At 44.8% G+C, this 19709-nt stretch overlaps 1 protein-coding gene across 1 annotated transcript in view; it reads left to right on the forward strand.

The window, feature by feature from the left end:
* Window positions 1–274: 274 nt before the first annotated feature.
* Window positions 275–19709, forward strand: part of SMAD9 (SMAD family member 9) — a 37674-nt gene continuing 18239 nt past the window's right edge. The window contains exons 1-2 of the mRNA XM_036383154.2: window positions 275–335; window positions 14613–15243. Of these exons, the coding sequence (XP_036239047.1) occupies window positions 14832–15243 (412 nt within the window). The 5' untranslated portion in view covers window positions 275–335; window positions 14613–14831. The remainder of the gene's footprint in view (window positions 336–14612; window positions 15244–19709) is intronic.

The following is a 19709-nucleotide window of genomic DNA, read 5'->3' on the forward strand; positions in this document are numbered from 1 at the left end:
GTGTGTGCGAGCGTGTGTGTGCGATCGTGTGTGTGCGATCGTGTGTGTGCGATCGTGTGTGTGCGATCGTGTGTGTGTGTGAGCGCGGCCGGGGGGGCGCGGGGGCGGGGGGCCGAGGGGCGGGCCAGCGGCCGCGGCGCTGCTGGCCGCGCTCCAGCCCGGCGCACTAATACAGCCTGGCGGCTCCCGCCTGACTGACGCCGGCCGGGGCTGCTGCTGCCGCTGCCGCTGCCGCTGCCGCTGCGCCCTGGCCCCGCCGCCGCCGCCGCCGCTGCGCAGCTGCAGCCCCGCTCCCGCCCGCGGCGCGCCGAGACCCCAGCCCGCGCCCGTGGCAGGTAAGAGCCGGGGCTCCCGGCAGCGTCCCCGGAAGGGCGGAGGGGGGAAGCAGACGGGACGGGGGACAGTGCCGTCGCTCCAAACTTCTCGCCGGGGCTGTCCCGCATCCTTCCCGAGCGGTGCCGGGTGGCGGGGCGGTGGCGGCGGCCGCAGCATCCATCCCCCCGAGCTCCAGGCGGAGCAGCCGCGGCGGCGCCCCGGGCCGGGGTCCCCCCGGCTGGCGGCCCCGGCCCCGCTGCGCTGGGGCGGTGTGCGGGCGGGGGCTGGGGCCGCAGAGCAGCGAGATGAGACAGACCGACGCCAGGACGGCGAGCGAAAGGAGGAGCGCGGGGAAAAACATTTTTATGGATGGCTAAACGGTGACATGTCTTCCCGCTGTCAGGATTTCTTTCTTTCTCGCTTAAGTAGGAGAGGGGAGGTTAAAAAAAAAAAGAAAAAAAAAAAAAAGGAAAGTAAAGAAAAGAAACAACAGAGCCCCACATTACACGTTTGGAAATACTTTTCCTTTCAGAGGTTTTTTTTCTGTTCAAGAAATCCCGCTCCTGGACACGCTCCCGGGAAAAACGGAGCAGAATTGCTGGGATTCGGGGGGTTTTTATTCCAGCTATGAACGGTGACTCTGATTGGCTTCCTGTCTTTTGGCTCCGAAGTTAAAACGTTACACGTTTGTTGGTTAGCAAGTAACCAACATTTCCAAAAACAATAGCCCTCGATATGGCAAATTAGAAATCACTGCAATTTTATCTCCGTGCCCAGGCAACTCTAAGTGGGGGGAAATTCAGAGTTCGGCTCATTGGTAACAATTCGTATATTGTTTGGTAACTTTGTGTTTGATTTTATGGGTAAATTTATTTCAGGCTAGCCAGGTCTGCTGTAAAAGAGGCAATAGTGGAATAAAAATAAAAGACAGACACACGGACACGTGCGGATGCACAGACACGCACGCCCTGCTGTTAATTACTTGCATCTTATAAATTAGTGAAAGAAATATTTCAGCCCAGAATGGTCAACTATTTAGTGAAGGAGCTCTCCCTTGGCAGAAGTAGGAAATTGTATGCACGGCTTGGGAACGAATTCAAGTTTGCAGTGGTTTGGGAAGGGCACTGCAGATAACGCAAGTTTCAGTACTCTTCAGCATCTCCAATGTGTGGAAATGTGCCCCTCTATATGTGCAAGTATTGGTGTGGTAGGACTAATCTTCCCATCTTCAGGAGCATGAGATGAAGAAAGTGCTGCAAAATTCTTCTCCTCAGCAACGGTAGGACAAATGTCATCACTCAAACAAACCTCATCTGTTTTAATCCAGCCAGACAACTCCCTTCTTTCAGATTTGATAAGTACCAGTGTCTGGCTGGTTCATCTTTGCTTCCTGTTAGATTTTAAAGCAGACGCTGGAGATGTTTGTGGTTTGTTTTTTGGTTTTTTAAATATTGAGTTAATTTGACTTAGTAGCTAAAATAAACATGCCCAAAAATACATTTTTAGTTCAGTTGTATCAGGAGGGATATCTTGTATTTACTAGGTTTAGCAGTAGTTCCCATTTCCCTCTGCCCTTTGTGATGGAATTAGAAACATTTTCTTCTTCACTTTATTAGCTTGCACATAAGCTGATAAACAGGAATTCTGCAAAAGTGCCTTGAATAAGGGTCAAGTGTATTTTAGAACAAATCCTTATCATATCCATATTATATATGCAAACCAAGAGATTTCCTGATGGATGCATCAAATCGGTGTCAGTATTTGTAAACTGATACAAGGTGGAGAGAGCTTTTATTTATGTGCAGCAACTGAAACGAACATGCACAAAGCTGTCAACTGCACAACTTTGTGAAGAAGCTGAGAATTAGTATTTCACTAAAGAGTCATGCACACACATGCCAAATATCTGCAGAAGGTGGGGATGTGGTGTAGAGGAACTCGGTAGCACCTCGGGTTTGAAAGCTACTCTCACGAAAACGGGCAGCAGTGCTCCATCTTCGCTTCAGTGGGTACAAGATGAGGCCCAGCTCACTGAAAGAGGAGTGTGGAAGTGTCAATATAAAGTATCACGTAACATCTGCACAGTTAATTCTCCTTTCTCTCCTTTCATTCTTTTACAGGCTTTCTGCATCTCATGTTTGAATTCTTAGCTATCTGCTGTTATCAGACAGGGAGATAGTGTGTCATGCAATCCTCTCTCCTGAGTGCTAAAGTGCTGTAATTTTGATGGCCAGGCTAATCTGTCGCTATAAAGTTTTATTTTTCCATTGTTAAATTCAAAGGACAATGACTACTAATTACAAGTGACCTTTAACCAAAACACTAGCTGGAGTTTATCACCAGTGCTGATACTGACTAACAGTAATTCCAGCATCAGCAGTACTGGGCACCCTGTTTCAAAGAAACTTAAAAGAATAAGGGGAGACAAATATATATATGTGTATATATACATGCTCTATAATTTGTCTGCTGCAAAAATTCAGTGATAGTGTAGAGAGATTCCATTTTCTGTGCAATATATACCCTTTACAAATAATAATTACAGGGCTGGGGAAGACAAAAAAAACCCCAAATAATGCATCAGAAATATTTTAACTGAAAACAATACAGCAGAAATATACGTAGTAAAGGTTGTTCTGTCTAACTGCCTGGTTTCCTGGTACAGGTGGGTGTAAAGAATCATTAGTGTTACTGTGCATGAGCAGCAAGGGTTAGTAATAGCAACAATAATTTGAGATAATCATTGCAGTCCTATTACTGTCTTTGAGAACAGTTGTGAGAAGCACTAGACTTTGAGCACAGTGCAAAAAAATTAATTTTTCAAAAATATCCCAAATTATTCCCCATCTGATAGTTTGCCTGCAGTGTTTGAATGGGAATATGAAAATACTGTGGGAATTTTACAGGTGGAAAGGTGACTTAAAGAGACTTGGGCCCTGTGTATTTATTATAGCAGTTAAAAATCTCGCTGTTCTTTTGCAGATGAGTGGATTTAATAGATTGCAGGATCAGAGCCCAGACAGAGATCCTGACCAATACATGTTTGCATTTTAATTAAAGCTGGTGAAACATCAGGTGGATTGTTATACAGGACCATTTTCAGGTTTCTGCACCTTAGAGAGATGTAAGGTTGAGCAGTTCTCTTTGAGGTTCAGTTCCTCTAAACAGGGGTACAGCAAGGACATGGTGGAGGTGGACATAGAGTGAAGGACACTTCCCAATTTATGCAGCCACCCCTACTTTAAAAACCAAGAAAAAAAAAAACAGAAGAAGAAAGTCTGATAATTGATCTCTGTTTTTCTGAGACAGCATTAAGGTCGAAGTGTGTTTCTGACTGGGAGAAGCAAAGCCTTATCTTTCACATCTTTCTATCCAGAACTTGTTTCCTTCCCACTCTTTTTTCCTTGTCAGTGGCATCACCATCCTCCCTCTGCCAAACTTAGCATCATCTTTGCCTCTTCTGTTTCCTCACAGGTTGTGATACTTCCAGATATCTCTTGACAGTTTTTCTTTGTGTTACTTCTTACATTCCTCCTTCCTTTTTTTTGCAGCTGCCAAAGCATTAGTCCACACTGTGGCAGCCTTCCAGCTTGATACTGCAACCTCCCATTTCCCAACAAGCTCTCTTCTCCCACCTACATTCTGCTCCTAGATGCAAAATCCTGCATCTTTTGCTTTTCTTCCTGAAACATCTCCCATTCTGGAGTCTCTCTATATGCCTGGCCTTTGTATAGGTTTTGAAAATATTCCCCACATCCTGAGTTCCCCACAACTGTTGGCCTCAAACTCACTGTCCATTAAAAGAGAGAAATGAGGAGGAAAGAAAATTAGCAGACCCGTGGGTCATTAGAGTTTGTTCTGCTTCAGGCTTCCTTTCACCCTCATTACCTGGCTACAATGGGAGCCAGACTGGCCACTTCTTGATAACGGTGGTTCTGTGTTTGCTCGGCCTGGTGGTGAGCTGGGTCACGCAGCGGTGCTGGGCAGAACAGCAGGCAGGAGCTGGCCATGGAGGTGCCCTTTTCCAGAAGGCCTTTTCTGCCAGCAGCAAAGTTCCACCTAATGAAGGATCCTTTATAATGTGAATAACCCTGCAGCTGAGGTCAATACATTTCAACAATGCCTAATCTTTTTTTTATGTGTGCTTTCTTGCTTGCCTTCACTTAACAAAAAAAAACCCCAAAAACAAAAACAAACAAAAAAACCCCAAAACCACACACACAAAAACCAAAAACAAAACCCCAAAAACCTACATTTTTTTCTTTCAAGCATTTCATTGCAGCATTATTCATCAGATCATGCTTTACAAAGCCATTTCTGTCAGGGCACCTGTGGGACAGATGCAGCAATCGAGGCACCTGAGGGAAGGCTCTTTACCCTGAGGCCTGTGGCAGGAAGTGATCCCTCACGCTGCCCAGTGGGCACAAAACTGAACAGAGGCACAAGCAGTTCATGTGGCTTTTCAAAACTCTTTTGGTTACTTGCTGGTCTTGCCTATCCAAACCTACTTGTCTCTGTCAAATTACTCTGGCCCAGCTGCCAAGGTGCAGTTTCTCACCCTGCAGCATACGTGAGGAAGCTGATTTATCTCTCTCTCATCAACAGATCTTGGATTACTTCACACAGGGCATGAAACCTTCACAGAGACATCTAGAGTAGAGAAACCAAAATCCATTCCTATGGGAGGCTGCAGCTTCCATGCCTGTCCTGCTGCATGGTCCTACAGGACCACCTCAGGCTTCCTTGGGAGCCTTGGGCTGTAGGGGCTGCCTGGGCCAGAGCTGAGTGTTAGGAGGGAAGAGGAAGGGTAGCAACAGCCATGAAGAGGTCAAATATTCCTTGGAATCCTGAGATGGATTTGAAGAAGAGTAAATATTTCTTCTAAGGACTCAGGGCCTGATTTGTGCCTTCTATTCAGTGTTTTCTGAAGCTGGTAGTTAACATGACATGTCATCTCACATGCTAAAGAGAATCCAGCCTTTGGTTTTTTATTCCCAGGCTCAAATGTAGGCATATGAAACCTGTTTTATCTCCTAAGAAGGTGTTCTGGTTTACAGAGAATCTGAGCAGCCACATCTTCAGCTGAAGTCACTGGGAATGGCCAGCTATCTCCTTCTATTCCCCCACAGGAGGGAACTAGATAGGCAAGTTCTCGCTCCTTTTGTTCTTAGTCCTGTTGTTGGGAAATAACTTCCACAGACAGTCCAAGCAAATCCAGATATTTTTCATAGAAAATATCCTGGTCCCTTGACTAAGGCAATCCTTGCCACTGAAACAGGTCTTTACATGGATAAGCACACTAATCCTGGTCTTTACCTCTTCTCAACAAAGTTATTTGCTGTAGTTCTCCAAGATGTAGGCCATGTGGATGCTCCACCCTTCCTCCCCCCTGCAGGGTTTCACAAGCCACTGAGGGCTCAATTAGCACAGATTACTGAGGATGTTCATGCAGGAGAACCTATATGTCAATCTTATTGCATTAGCAATTTCCCACAGTGATGCACAATGGAGGCCTTTTAGGAAAAACAGATTTGAGTGTGATATGGTTTGAACACAATGAAATGCTAATGCGATTCTGTGGACAACTGCTAGTGTGATGTGTACAGAAAGTGTCTTGTGTGTGAAATCCATCCCCCCTGTGCAGTTGGCCAGGCTGTCTCACCTGCAGAGAAAGAGACGTGGCCAGCAGTACTGTTGCTTCCTCCCCAGGCCTGCTGCCAGTCAGAGGGGAAGTGCTTCTGGAAGTTCTTCCTTTTGTGTTTTTTATTGATCTGTATTTCACTTTCCAAGCTGTGAGATGCTAAATCATCTGCAAAGGACGTCTCCTGTTTTAACACCAGAACTGAGTAATGCTTCAGACAGACCTCCCTGAGGTGGGATGTGCTACTGTACAATGTGAGGAGAACATTTGCTTTGTCCTTTTTCCCTGTGTGCACTGTAAAGGCACAACCAGGTATGCAAAAGCATATTCTCTTCTGACAATTTAAGACACTAAATTTTCAGAATAGGTTCCTATCACACTAGTGTGCCACATCATTGGTGAAGTAATTGTTCTTTACAAGTATCCTTATTCACAACATTCTTAACATCTGAATCTGAAAGCAAATCCTTTTCCTAGAATGAGTATTTGGGAATGACTCCAAGAATGCCAGTGATTGATAACAAGGATTACAGAATCCGATTATTGTGGCTGTAAACTTTAGACTAGCATGGAAGCTGAAGTTCTTTTCAAGTCTCCTTCTTCCTTTGTGAAGTGTTTGTTCTGGAGGCACTTGGCTTCATGCTTTGTATCAGAGACGAATCAGCTTTTATTTTAAAAGCAAGAATTCTATTTTTTGCGTATTTCTAACCCTTCCATTTTTAGAAACACCAATGGGCTTTGCTGCAGTTTCTCTGGGAATGGTGGGTATGTGAGGAATGCAGGACCAACTGGCTGTAAGATGGAGATAGCCAGAGCCATGAGAAGACATTTTGGCTTCCTAGGGCAGGTTGAGGCACCTCCTCATCACCCCAATGCCTCCTGCTTCTCCCACAGATACACCCTCTGAGCTCCTCCATGGTATGAGTGCTCCTTAGCCTGCAGCTCTGCTGGAGGAAAGCAGCTGAGAGAGGGGCTCTGCCTTGGAGGTGCCAGTCTGAGTGTGAGCAAGGCAGCCTCAGGAAGGGGTAAGGCAGGGACTGGGTGGATGGGTCTTCTTCCTGCCTGCGGGGAGCAGGGTGTGAAGCAGAGAAGAGGATGTGTCCCTGTGGGATTGCATCTTAGAAACTTTGGTGTGGCCCAGACAGGGAATACGGTGTGGTTCACTCCTTATAAACATCACAGTCACTGGTTTCCTTTAAAAATTAATACCGAGGAAGGAAGTGCAGTCGGAGAGAGATCATAGTGATAAATTGGTCCAGTTTAATATTTTTACATAGACTTTGGTTGTGGTAATTTTGTGGGTTGCTTTCAGATATTGTGGGAGATTTTCAAAGGCAAAATTTGGTGGGAACATCCAGCCCTCTGGTTTGGGTTGCCATCCTCAGCAGCTGGATGCAAGCAGCCCAGGGGTCAAAGCCAGTGTAGCCGTGTTAGCCCAGTGCTGCACCAGAACAGAGTAACCCTTTTACTTGGTTGTAGTAGGGGATGTAGGGTCATAAGGGCTCATCTCAAGGGGTTTTCCAGTCTCTTCTTCCTCCCCAAGGCCAGCGCAGTTATTCTTAAAACAAGCTGTGTAAAATGCACTCGCAGACAGCAACAACTGTCCCAACATGTATCCATCCTACTCGTATGCTCACTCTGAGTTTTCAAGTGGATATGAAAGACAGATTGCCCCTATCCTGTCTGCAGCAGACTTTGCACATGGGGGTACTGTTACCATGCCCATGCACCTCTGTTCTCCCCATCTTATGACGAAGCTTTCTTGAAATATCTGCCAATGTGCTCATCCACAGTCCCAGAGCAGTCCTACAGCAGGAATTGCTTCCTAATCAGGCATCATGGGCATACCAGACATGACCTGGGTACTTAATTTTCTTTTGTGACAGAACTCATGCTCCTGAAACACTTCTGCAGGTGTTTGTTTGTGTGGAAGTGCACATAGCTGTGTTAAGGTGTGCAGCTTATATACTGGAATCTTTCCTCCTTTGTATCAAGTAAGAATGTGTTATTCCTGTCACGAGAAGCTAAAAGATGCTGAGTAGATGAGGTAGTACTTGAGTGGTTACATGAGCTCAGAACAATTATGTGGATGCCTGAAATTTTTAGTCACTAGCATCAAATTTTGTTCTTACTTTATTTGGGAGGCAGTGAGTTCAGGTGAAGGCTCCACAGGGTGAACAAGTGGTTGGAGAAGCATGAGGTGCTGTGAGATCTGCTTTGTGATATTGATGCCTGCACATAAAGTTCACTGTAGAAGGGTTTTCTAAACAAACTTGAAAAATACTCAAGAAAATTAGTTTCAGAAGCTTATTCATTTAAGCTTATATGAATAAACAAGATGTTGCCAGGGCTGTGTGAAACACGGATACATTTGAGCTTCAAACATTCTACCTCCTGTCATTGGATCTGTTTTTAGTTGGAGCAGTCCAGGGTCAAACTGGGAAGAAATTTAATTTCTTAATTAAAAAACCCCAACCTTCTTTTCATCCTATTAAATTAAAACCCTAGGTGAGAGGTTCTGTGGTTGTGGAAGAAGTTGGGAACACTGCAATGAATAATTCATTCACTGTATTTTCTTGTGTGTGAAAGACAGTGGTTTCAGATAGGTTCATAAGAGTACGCTTGTCCCAAGGATGGGTCCCAAGGACAACAAGAAGCCTCGGGGCATTCCAACTGATGCTGAAGGTGCCATGAGTGGAACAAGTGATTTACATGCTTCAAAAATAACATGTGACCACTGTTGCTGAGCCAAGAGCTGATTACTGCACTGTGCTGCTCAGGTTGTGCTTTCACACTGCTCTCCTGGAATGAGTGTGCATGTGAAACCTCTGCTGCCCAGCTCCAAGTTGCTGTTCGGGCAAAAATATAAAAGGGTTGGTGCATGAGGCCCAAGGCAAGGTTGGTGAGGTTTGCCACTCATTTGAGACCCACATATTTGTACACACATTTGTTTGTTTGTTTGTTTGTTTGTTTGTTTGTTTGTTTGTTTGTTTTGAAACCCTTTTCCCTGCTGATGTGTAGAAGATCCCCATAGCAAGTAGCAGTGATAATTTGACTCGGGAGTTTCTCTGCCAGCCCTGCATGTGTGCAGGCTGCTGCCAGCTGGGCACATTTGAAAACATACGAAGAATAATTTAATTTAAGAAAACTCGTTTGCTTCTCTCTTTCATAGTAGGTAGAAGTAACTGAATCAGTGCTAGGTAAAAATAACTAACCAAGAGCATGTTCACTGCATTCCTCTTCACACTGATGGACTGAAACAATTTTCTCCCTTCCAGTTCTGTTGTGATTTAGTTGCTGAGTGTCAGACTTCCAGCTATAATTGTCTCACTGCTCTGTTTCCAGCCACTTGCATCTCCAAGAACTGCACAGCTTATGTCTAGACGACCCTCTGAGAAATCTCCCTCTGTGGCCCTACTTAGCTGTTGCAGTGACACCAAGACTAATGATGTCAGGCATTCTCAAGACAGATAGCTGTGCCTCTCACCAGACAAGTGCTGGAGTGGAGGAAGCACCTTGAAGCTTTATGCTGAGATCATGAGTACATACACATCTGCCCACACTTTTGCTTACATGCACATACACAGATACGCTTTTGAGGGACTTTGGACACTTTGCTTTTACACAGTGGTGTCTTAAGTCTGTTGTCATTGGCATCCATGAAAATTTTTCTTTTTGACTTCTGCAGAAAGCTTGGAGTAAATTTAACAAGGACTGGTACAATTTCCCTGCTGTGCCTATGGGAGCAAAATACCCCCAGCCTGAGGGAATGGTATGAAGCTGTGTCAGAGGAGGTTTAGGTTGGATGTCAGGAAAAGTTTCTTCACCCAGAGGGTGATTTGGCACTGGAACAGGCTCCCCGGAGAAGTGGTCATAGCACCAAGCCTGACAGAGTTCAAGAAGTGTTTGGACAACGCTCTGAGGCACATGGTGTGACTCTTGGGGTGGTCTGTGCAGGGCCAGGAGTTGGCTTTGATGATCCTAGTGTGTCCCTTTCAGCTCAGGATATTCTATGATTCTGTGATTCTATGACAACTGAATTAGAGGAAACTTCATCAGCATGTTGGACTGCACAGGCATTCTGCTAGGGTGTGATGTGAATCTTCCCTGACACAATGGATCCTTCTTACATTAGGCAAAATCTAAACTTACCAAATCTTTCCATAGTGGAGATATCAGCATGTTTGCACTATACAGAGAGGAGGGCATGTTTAATATCCATGAGCTCTGGAACCCCTCTTATTGGCTTCATCGGGACCTGGCTCCAGTTAGGAAACTGTAAGCCCACAGTTATGGTGGGCTTTCCTCTGCTCCTGGTGTGTCGGGGTCTTTAGTACCACAGTAGAAGTTACTGAAGTGAAGCTCCTGGAGCAACACATTTCTCCTGTTGACCTGAGGACCTACAGGCTATTTCTACACCAGAAGGTGAAAAATGGGCATAGGAGGAGGAGAAAATATCCTAGTCCCTTTTACTTCATGTCCATTTGGCTGGCTATTAGCAGCAGTCATTCAGACTTGAGGTGTCTCATCTCACACATTAGCTGTATGCAGTGCCTGATTTTGCTATTTTTTTTTCCTAGATATTTACCTTTATGTGATAAGCTCCGTGATATGTACACACATATTCTTCTCAAATACAAATTTAGGGACTTGGAGATGTGTAGGTCAGATGGGTGATAAAAATTTGGACATGTTTATGAGGCCAAGTAAATTCTATTGAAAGACTGCTTCTATACTAATAAATTAAACATTCCTTATAATGTTCTTGGCCTTGAGGCTTACTTCTGTGCAATGGTTGTCTCACCCCCCAAAACATGGTGGCTGTATGCTGACTTGTTATTAGGAGTGACCCCTGTTCCCTCCTAACTCTTGAACTCTGCACAGAAGTGGTTTGGGGGAGTGCTGCTGGCACAGACCAAAGCCATTCCAGATGCTGTGGTAATAACATGCTACAGGTAATAAAGTTCCTGTGCCAGAGATGTTTCCCACCACTGTTGTGCCACAGCAATAGTAGTCAACCCTATGTTTAGGGAGAATGGAGCCAGTGAACTGGGCTGACATGTTTCCAGTCCCACCTTCTCCTGCAGGCCACAGAAAAAAAAAGGGTGGGTCGCTCATGTCCTATAGGTCTTCTACCTCTTCCCTAAATCAAGCTTCAGATCTTAGGCTATACTCAGTGATGGAATAAAGATTTACAGCGTGGAAGACTGACCATGTTTGGTGTTGACCCTTCACTTAGCTGACAGATAGAGAAAGCCTTCCTTGTAGTCCCAGGGGAGGGAATTGTGTTAGGAATGTATCCTGAACGATGCCTGACTCATCCTCATGATAGCACATCATATTGTCACTGAGGGAGGTAGAGGTGACCAGACCAGAACTTCCATCCTTGTATAATGGACATGTGCTGGGAATATGGATCAAAACTCTAACACTTCCCTTCCCACTGCCATTCTAAACTGCATCAAGCATCAAGAAACACAATAGATCATCAGCACAGAAAATACATCAAGTGTGGGTTTGAAATATTCCAGTTGGATAGTCAAGTTGCCTGTTACCAAAGGCATAGGGCTTAAGCCACTGCTGTCCTGAAAGACTGTTAAAATTAAATTGTGAATTGATATCTCTGTCATTGCAGCCCTGGAGCAGAGTGGCTGCCTCGCTATTTCACAATGGAGGATCTAAGGGTAGCAACACAGGGCTTAGTCTGTGAATAGTGTGCAGTATTATGTAATTTAATAAGATTAAACTATGATGTTCTGATAATATTATTTGAAAGCTGTTTAGTTTATTTAATACCATTTATATTTTATATGTCAGTTGAATTTGGGGAAAAAAGATTTTAGAAGAAACTGGGGGGAGCGCGGTAGGAAATTGTGCAATGTACTTATCTGAGACTACATCACACGGTCTGCAAAGCATGGCTTTTGCTTTTATACACATAGTCTTGGCGACTCTCCCACCAGCAACAATAGTGCTCAGACTCATACTGATGTCACTGTTGAGTTATTTAATTTGACTGAACGAGATTAATGTGTTTATTTAAAACCTTGGTCAAAATGGAAAAGAAAATCTCGGGACAATACTTTTATGTGAACATGTATGTTTTCACATCTGATGATTGTAATGTTGCATTAACTTATCAAGAGTAGTTGTTTACACATGCCTATGCCCAGGAGACCCCCTCAGATAAGAAGTGTGAGCCTTTTCCCTTTCAGCATAGAGCATAGACTTCTACACTGCTACTGGTCTGGTGGGCTTTCATCCCAGGCTTTCCTTGCTTCCTGTTGCTGCTTTCAGGGTTGATCCACAGTGATCCCAGAATTGTTTTATTTTCTCGTGTGAAGATGAGTTTCGGTGCCACCAGGCAATGACAGCAATGTGATGGTGGATCCTCCACAGGTTCTCACCAGGGCAGTGAGAGACAGACACCTCCACTGCACAGGATGTCTGGATGGGGCTGGTGCTGGGCTTTATAGCCTGAGCCTGCTCCTGCAAGGACTGGAGCCTGCCTGTCTAAATTTTATCCACATTATGTTTTACGAACAGATTGAGGGTGTTTATTCCTGTGATATATCACTCTGATTTTCCTTCATTCTCACATGTATCCCTTAAGTGTTTGGAATAGACTTCGGTTTTGTCTAGAGGCATTAGTAACTATCCAGCTAAATACTCCAGGTCATTGGACTTCTACTAATATAGAGCAGGGAAAAAAATCTGGAATCTGAATGTTCTTTTTGTATGGTGGGACAGGTTTCCACAGTCCTGTGGAATTGATCTTTGACTGATGAAGGGCATGAGTGATGGGGTTTCTGCCATGCTCTGTCAAGAGCCCCTCTTGACAGTCGGGGACAAATGGACACACACATAAGTTGATAATGTAGAAATTGCAGAAGCCAGAGCTCAGTGCTCTGGTGGGTGCCTGAAGCAAGGTGTGCCTGTTCTGCTTTCCTGTTTTGTAGTTCCTTTGTGCATGTTTTTATGGTGCTTGGCATATGAAAGTCTTGGGGAAGAGCAGCTGCTGCCAAAGAGTTGCTTTCATGATTTCTCTTCTGTGGGACCAAGTGCTTCCATCCTCCTAGTGCAGTGGAAGGCTTTTGGGACTTTGAGCTCCTTCCCCCACCACTGCTGCTGTTGTGGAGGAAGGGAAAAAGCTTGTTATGTTTCCATGTATCTGCATTTCTCAGTGATGGGCATCTCTCAAAGGGAAATGCAGTGGAGCATAGGGATGGGCATGAGAACAAAACAGAAGAGCTGGGAGAAAAACAGCTCTAGGCAGTCCTTGGTCCTCAGTAAACATCACAGCCTGTCCAAGAGGCTGTGCTGCCCTGGGCCATGTGTGCTCACACTGCAGCATGCTCCAGAGCTCCGTGGCGCCGAGGGTATCCAAGTATGCCAAAGAACCGGTACTTGGGATTGGCCTCCTGCCTCACTGTGTTGTACCTGTGCCTGCACATGGTGTCCCCAGGTGCCCTCTGAACTCTTACAAGACCTGTATATTCAAGGAAATTGCACAAAACATGGTTTATGAAGCTCTTCCGCTCCCTGTGCTGGGCAATATCTGTCTCCCCAGTGGCTGCATCTAAGGATGGACTGAGGACTGGGAGCAGGCCTTTATTGGTGGGGCAAAAAGGTCCACAGGGGTGGAATAGGGCAGTCATGGAGCTGCTGCTCTCCAAATGGAGAGGCATCCATTTGGAAGCTGACCCCATCGCTTGTTTTAAGTGCCCTCTGTGTAGTTCAGACTTTTGGACTTGCTTTGCACAGGGGGTCCATGAAATATATTTAAAGCAGTAAATAGCTTGACGTACGAGGACATTTTTTCCTCAGAGTTCCAGTCAGTGGAAATATGTAATTTTCAGCTAAAATTAGACTGGCTCCAGCTATACGAGAAAAAAAAAAAAAGGAAAAGCCCTCAAGAGCTAAACTCTTTCTGTTGGACTTTGTCAGATGTAGCAACTCCTAGCAAAAATAACTCATGATCCATCCACTCAGGATCCATCCAGCACAAACTGTGTCCAAAAGTCTGTGATTTGGATCCAGAAAGCTGTGAACTGTTGATGAGAGAGAAACAGACTGTATAGACTTTTCTCTTCCATGAAAGAAAATATAAATAAGTTTAGAGAATACTAATAAACATTTCAAAAGCCTTAAATGAAATCTAGGAGAAGTTTAAATTAATTTTGCAGTTAATATTTTACAACTCTTGACAGTACAGTGAGATTGGAGTGGCAGAGAGTGAGTTGAAATCAGAACAGTGTTCTACTCATTGCTTCCATAGAATTTGCTGTCACAGATTTATTTTCATAGAAGATGATTGAGCTGAACCTACAGCTACCAGCATATAAAAAAGAGGGTAAATTTTATTTTGTACTAATAATAATCTTAGTCCTGCAACCATTTGCCTGGTACATTAAACTCTAAACACAAGTTGAAGTGACTGGATACTTTACAATTTCCATGAAATCCCCAACTCTAAAATGAGTGGGGTGAATAGTGTGGAAGAGAGGCTTGGGCCCAAAATAAACATTAAAAACCAAACAGAAAACCACTGAAAATTAACTACACATTTTGAATGATTTCTCTTTCAAAACGTTTTATTGAAGGAACAATGGAAATAGTGTGTGAAGCCTAACCATGTATTGTGTTGCTGTTCCAGGCTTCATCAGCAGTTTCTTGATGTTTGGAAAGTTCTGAGACCCACCCTGTTGGACTACTTGTGCCTAAGACTACAAAAACATACGTGTAAAGAACCTCTCTTCCTTCATTCCACTGAAGGAAGTGTCCATCACAGCACTGTGGAAACGCCGTGCACGCCTTGCAAAGCAGGAGAACAGTTTGTGCTTCCCTTGACGTTTGTGCACAATCTCTGCTTCTTATGCACTCCAGCACCCCTATCAGCTCCTTGTTCTCCTTCACCAGCCCCGCAGTGAAAAGGCTGCTGGGCTGGAAACAAGGAGATGAAGAAGAAAAGTGGGCAGAAAAAGCTGTTGATTCCTTGGTGAAGAAGTTAAAGAAGAAAAAAGGAGCCATGGAAGAACTGGAGAGGGCTCTGAGCTGCCCGGGTCAGCCCAGTAAATGCGTCACGATCCCACGTTCCTTGGATGGGCGGCTGCAGGTGTCCCACCGCAAGGGGCTTCCCCATGTCATATACTGCAGAGTGTGGCGCTGGCCTGACTTACAATCTCACCATGAATTGAAACCACTGGAATGTTGTGAGTTCCCTTTTGGCTCAAAACAGAAAGAAGTGTGCATCAACCCCTACCATTACCGGCGGGTGGAAACCCCAGGTAATTATGTCATCTGCATATGATTCGCATCTCTGCGTTAGCTCTTGCTCCGGCAGGTCTAGTCTTGGTGCATCCTACAGCAGTGCTCTGAAATGTGAAAAGGCAGGTTCCATCTGATGGAAGGATCTTGGGTCTTACCCTGTCTGCTGCTATCATAGCTCTGGCAGCCAGGACTAGGGAGGGAGCAAGAGCTCCTCTCCCGTTGGGGTCTGAGTCCCGTCGGACCCCTGAGGGCACCCGGATCTTGTCCAAGGTGCTGAAAGCAGCTTCCTCTCCCTGGACGTGGGTGCTGAATCCTCCCCATCTGAACTGGTTTGCATGAAGTCTGGGCACCAGCCTGGCCTCACAAGTTGACCACCAACAGTTGAAAACCAGTTGAAAACCAACAGTTGACTCATTAAGCCCCAGGAAACACTAGCTCTCTCTTTAAAGATAAGAGTTGCAGTAAAATGGCATATTTTGCAGTGAATATGAAACCAGGTCAGTTGATTCTTCCTAAAATACCTGGTGGACTGCCTTAAGTGGGATTTACTTACCTAAATGGAGAGTTTATGTGAAATAAATCTATCAGGTTCCCATAAAACTTTGACATTTTCTACTGATAACCCTCTTTGGACTGCACTAAAAACTTATGACCTCACTGAAAGGTCATTTAATTGGGCTTTATGTCAATGAAACAGCTGTTAAAAAAATTGTAGTGTTCAGTGTTGACTTCTGTAAGGGATCTTGGAAGACAGGGCTGGCAAAGGTCTTGAGCAGTCATCCTGTTTTCCTCTGCCCAGACTCCTGAACCAAACGAAATTACCAGGTACGTTCCTGACAGATATTTCCTAATAAGCTCTAAAAATCCCATGTGATTAAGGCTCTACAACCTCCCCAGGCAAGTGAAGCTATTGCTTTTCTATCTTACAGTTCAAAATGATTTCTAATATCTAACCTAGCTCTCCCTTACTGCCAAAAATCACGGTAATTTAATTTACTAATGGATACGGTTGGTAAGTGTATACTTTTTATTCTGAGATTACTCCTTGTCTGGCATGAATTTTACTCTGAGGTGACATTCGGATCAGATAAGTGAACCATGGGATGTTTCTTTTCCCACAGATGAAATAAGGGAAAGACATTTGTTAACATTTGTTAAACACCAGGGGCTGCTTCCTCTTCTGATAATCCTTCCAGTGCAGCAGAGCTGTCATTGTGAACGTGTATCCAGTCTGCTGTAAACATTGTCAAAACTTTTATATTTTATAGCTACACTGAGTGGCACTTGTTGTCAACAGTTTTCGGTGGAAAAAGCTGATCTCACGCCTTGCTAAAGTAAACTTTTCAATAATTTAAGAAAAGATGCTCATAAAATATCCCATTTTTTTTTGTTTATTGCACTTCTTTATTTGCAGGCTGCAGTCTTTCGTGTCTTATTTCTTCTGGTGTAACTTTGGTGCAGTTAATGGAGTCTCCTCAAAGCTGACAGCACTGAACAGTGCTGATTTCAACCCTGGTTTTCTCATCTGTTCAGTGCCAGCTAACAAACACTGCTAATGGAATAGTCCAGCAGCTGCTAAATGGCTTCCAAAGCTTGTTGTTCTGATCCTGAAACTCAGAAGCTTTCAGCTGTGAACATGTCTCTATTGTCTGTCTGTGCAGCAGACTGGCAGTATCTGTGCTAGTAAAGTAGAAGGGGACAAGGTGCAGGTCTGGGTACTGCTGAATTGGTAACATGATCCCAGGAACAGCTTTCACCCATGTGGACTTGTGTGGACTAGCAGCTCTCAGAGTGCAGAGTTAGCCCACAGAAGGGACTTTGGGCACTTTGGACTTGGCCAACTTGTTCTGGAGGTGAAAGTGAGTGCAACTGTGAGCTGTGCTGTACCATTTCTCCACAGGACCCAGGAATTGCTCTCAGGCTGTTGTATTCACTCCTACAACTCTGCTTACAGGCACAACTCAGAAGCTTAAGCTCACAGCCATAGTATATATATATTTGTACAGTATAGCAGAGTGCAACCCACTCGGGTGCTCTGGGGCAGCAGCAGGAGAGAGAACTTGCACCACTGCAAGTGGTGCAATGCAGCTCCAGTTAGAAAGCAGTGCTGCAAGGAGGTGTTGGCAAGGCAAGAGAACAAATGAGCTTCATGAGAAAGTGGCAGCAGTGAGATCACCACAGAAAAGGCTGGGAGTGGTTGATTTAGGTGCCAGTCTGTTTAAACAACAGTCCTCTTTTAACTTCAGGAAATCTGCATCTTGGCTGTTAGTGATTTTAGTTTTATATGAGATTCTCTGAGTTTCATCCTCTGGTGCTAAAGAATCCCTCACTGAATAAGTCAACACTGTATTTTTTATAATCCACATACCAGCATTATTTTCATACGAATGTCCACCCTTTTGGGGATCATTTTCCATCACTGCAGTCTTTGTTGCTGAGTCAACCACTCCATGACCAGATCCACTAACTTCAATCCAGAATGAATGAGCTGTGTCAAAGATGGGAGGGCCTCATCCTTTCTTTGACAGCCTGACAAATCCTCTGTTACTGGAGTACAGCTTTGAAATCTGGTCAGAGATTCAGGGATTTCATTACCACTGCTGTGTCCTCAGTCTGCCCAGTCCCATTTTAGGCTCTGCTACTGAAACTGCACAGATTACACATGGCTTTTATTGCTGCTACAACTATTCCTGGCAGATTTCTTCTCAGGTCTGCTGAATAGCAGGTGCCACTTAGGAAAAAAAAAAACCAGAAAATATTTCCTCTATGTGTGCAACATCCCACTGCAGAGAGGAGATGGCCACCTAATCTGAAAGAGGTAGGTATGTTGGTTATGCTCTGCTTCCCCCTTCATTGTTGCCTTTGAAGAACTTCTCAGTGGTTTGTTGACCAGACCAGAGCTTTTCTCTGGTTTGTTGTCAGCAGAAGCTACCTAAACATGTACCCTATCGTTTTTATAAGAGATCATTCATATGTAAGTACTGTAAATTTGAGGGTGCACCATTGCTGTGGACAGGAGAATTTTTGATTTAGACTAACTGACTGCTTTCATGAAGCCTGAGTGGGACTAAGATGTGATAGCCTGCAAGGTGGAAGACCATCTGATGGCTTCACTGTTGGTCGTGTGTTTGGGAGTAGCCATGGGCACAGGGAAGAGAGGGATCTCACTGGAGAGTGGTCTCCAAAAGTAGTAAACTATGCGGAGATGGATTAATGTGTGAGAAATCGCAGTGTGGATGTTGTACCTGAAATTAAAATGAGGCACAGAGGTTTGCTTGCTAGCATCTGAAGTCACAGGCACAACCAGGTTCCCAGCAAGAACTGTTTAAGCTAAAGGGAATGGGAGAAAGGTATGAAAAGCAGTGGCAGGACTTAGGACATGACCATATTTGTCTTCAGTTGAACAAAGATCATCAACACTTGAGCATGCATAGAAGGGAGAATCCACCTCTGGCTCTTGGTGGACAGTAGCACATAGAAGAAAAGGGCCCCAATGAGTGGAGAAAATGTGGGTAATTTATGAGGACAGACAGGTGCCAATACATTCAGTTACTCAGTTTTATGCCTCTGGTCACACTTCCTTCAGAGTGGTTGAGCCCTGGAGAGTGACATGTTACTGAAAGAACAAGGAGAACGAGGCCCTGGGGGATACTCTTAGCCACAAACAAGAACATCTCAGAATGCCTCCCCACCACAGAGCCTTTATCCCTCTAGGCAGTCACAGAACAGTCAGTGGAAAGAGTGAGTGAGGTGGCAAACAAACTGTTCAGCAGAGCAGAAATTAAGAGTGCCATGGTCAGAGCCGGGAAGGAGTTCAAGGCTTGAAAATTCTTCCTGCTGACTCACTCAAGGCAAATCAAAGGCTTTCCCTGGCAAGCGCTGTTCACACATCCGGATTCTCAGCTTTCATTTAGAGAAGGAGTTGAGTTCTCACAGGGCTGAAGGAAGCAGCTCCCTCAGCTGTGGTGCCCACAGTCAGCCTCTCAACACTGCAGGACATTGCTGCACACAGCTGCCCCTTGCTCAGCACCTCTGCTGGGTGCAAAGGGATCTCCAGCTCCTCATTTTTGAAGGCTGTTGGTCAGAGCTGGCTCATCAGCATCAGACCTGACAAGCATCATACCAGTTTCATGGAGCTGCTGTGGAAAACTCCAGAAGCAACAAAGGAAAACTCCAGAAGCAGCAACAGCTCACAGCCTGGAGCTGTTCACAGGAGCATGGGCTGGGAGGAATACAGCTCACCAAAACTATATCTGCAGTGATGGTAATGGTCTTGTCCCAATATATAGCAGTTAAAGAGTTTATTCCTCTCCACTGGCTGTTAAGAGATGCACAGGGGACTGGGCAGTGCATTCCAGATGTGAATACTTGTATTGCCTGTAAGAGTCCTACCTGGATGTTTAAAGTTAAAAGAACAGTAAAGAAGCAAAAAAACCTTTCTCTACCAAATGACTTAAGAAAGTGGCAGCAGACTCTTCATGCC

The sequence above is a fragment of the Molothrus ater genome, chromosome 2, assembly GCF_012460135.2.
Source record: "Molothrus ater isolate BHLD 08-10-18 breed brown headed cowbird chromosome 2, BPBGC_Mater_1.1, whole genome shotgun sequence".
NCBI classification, from domain to species: domain Eukaryota; kingdom Metazoa; phylum Chordata; class Aves; order Passeriformes; family Icteridae; genus Molothrus; species Molothrus ater.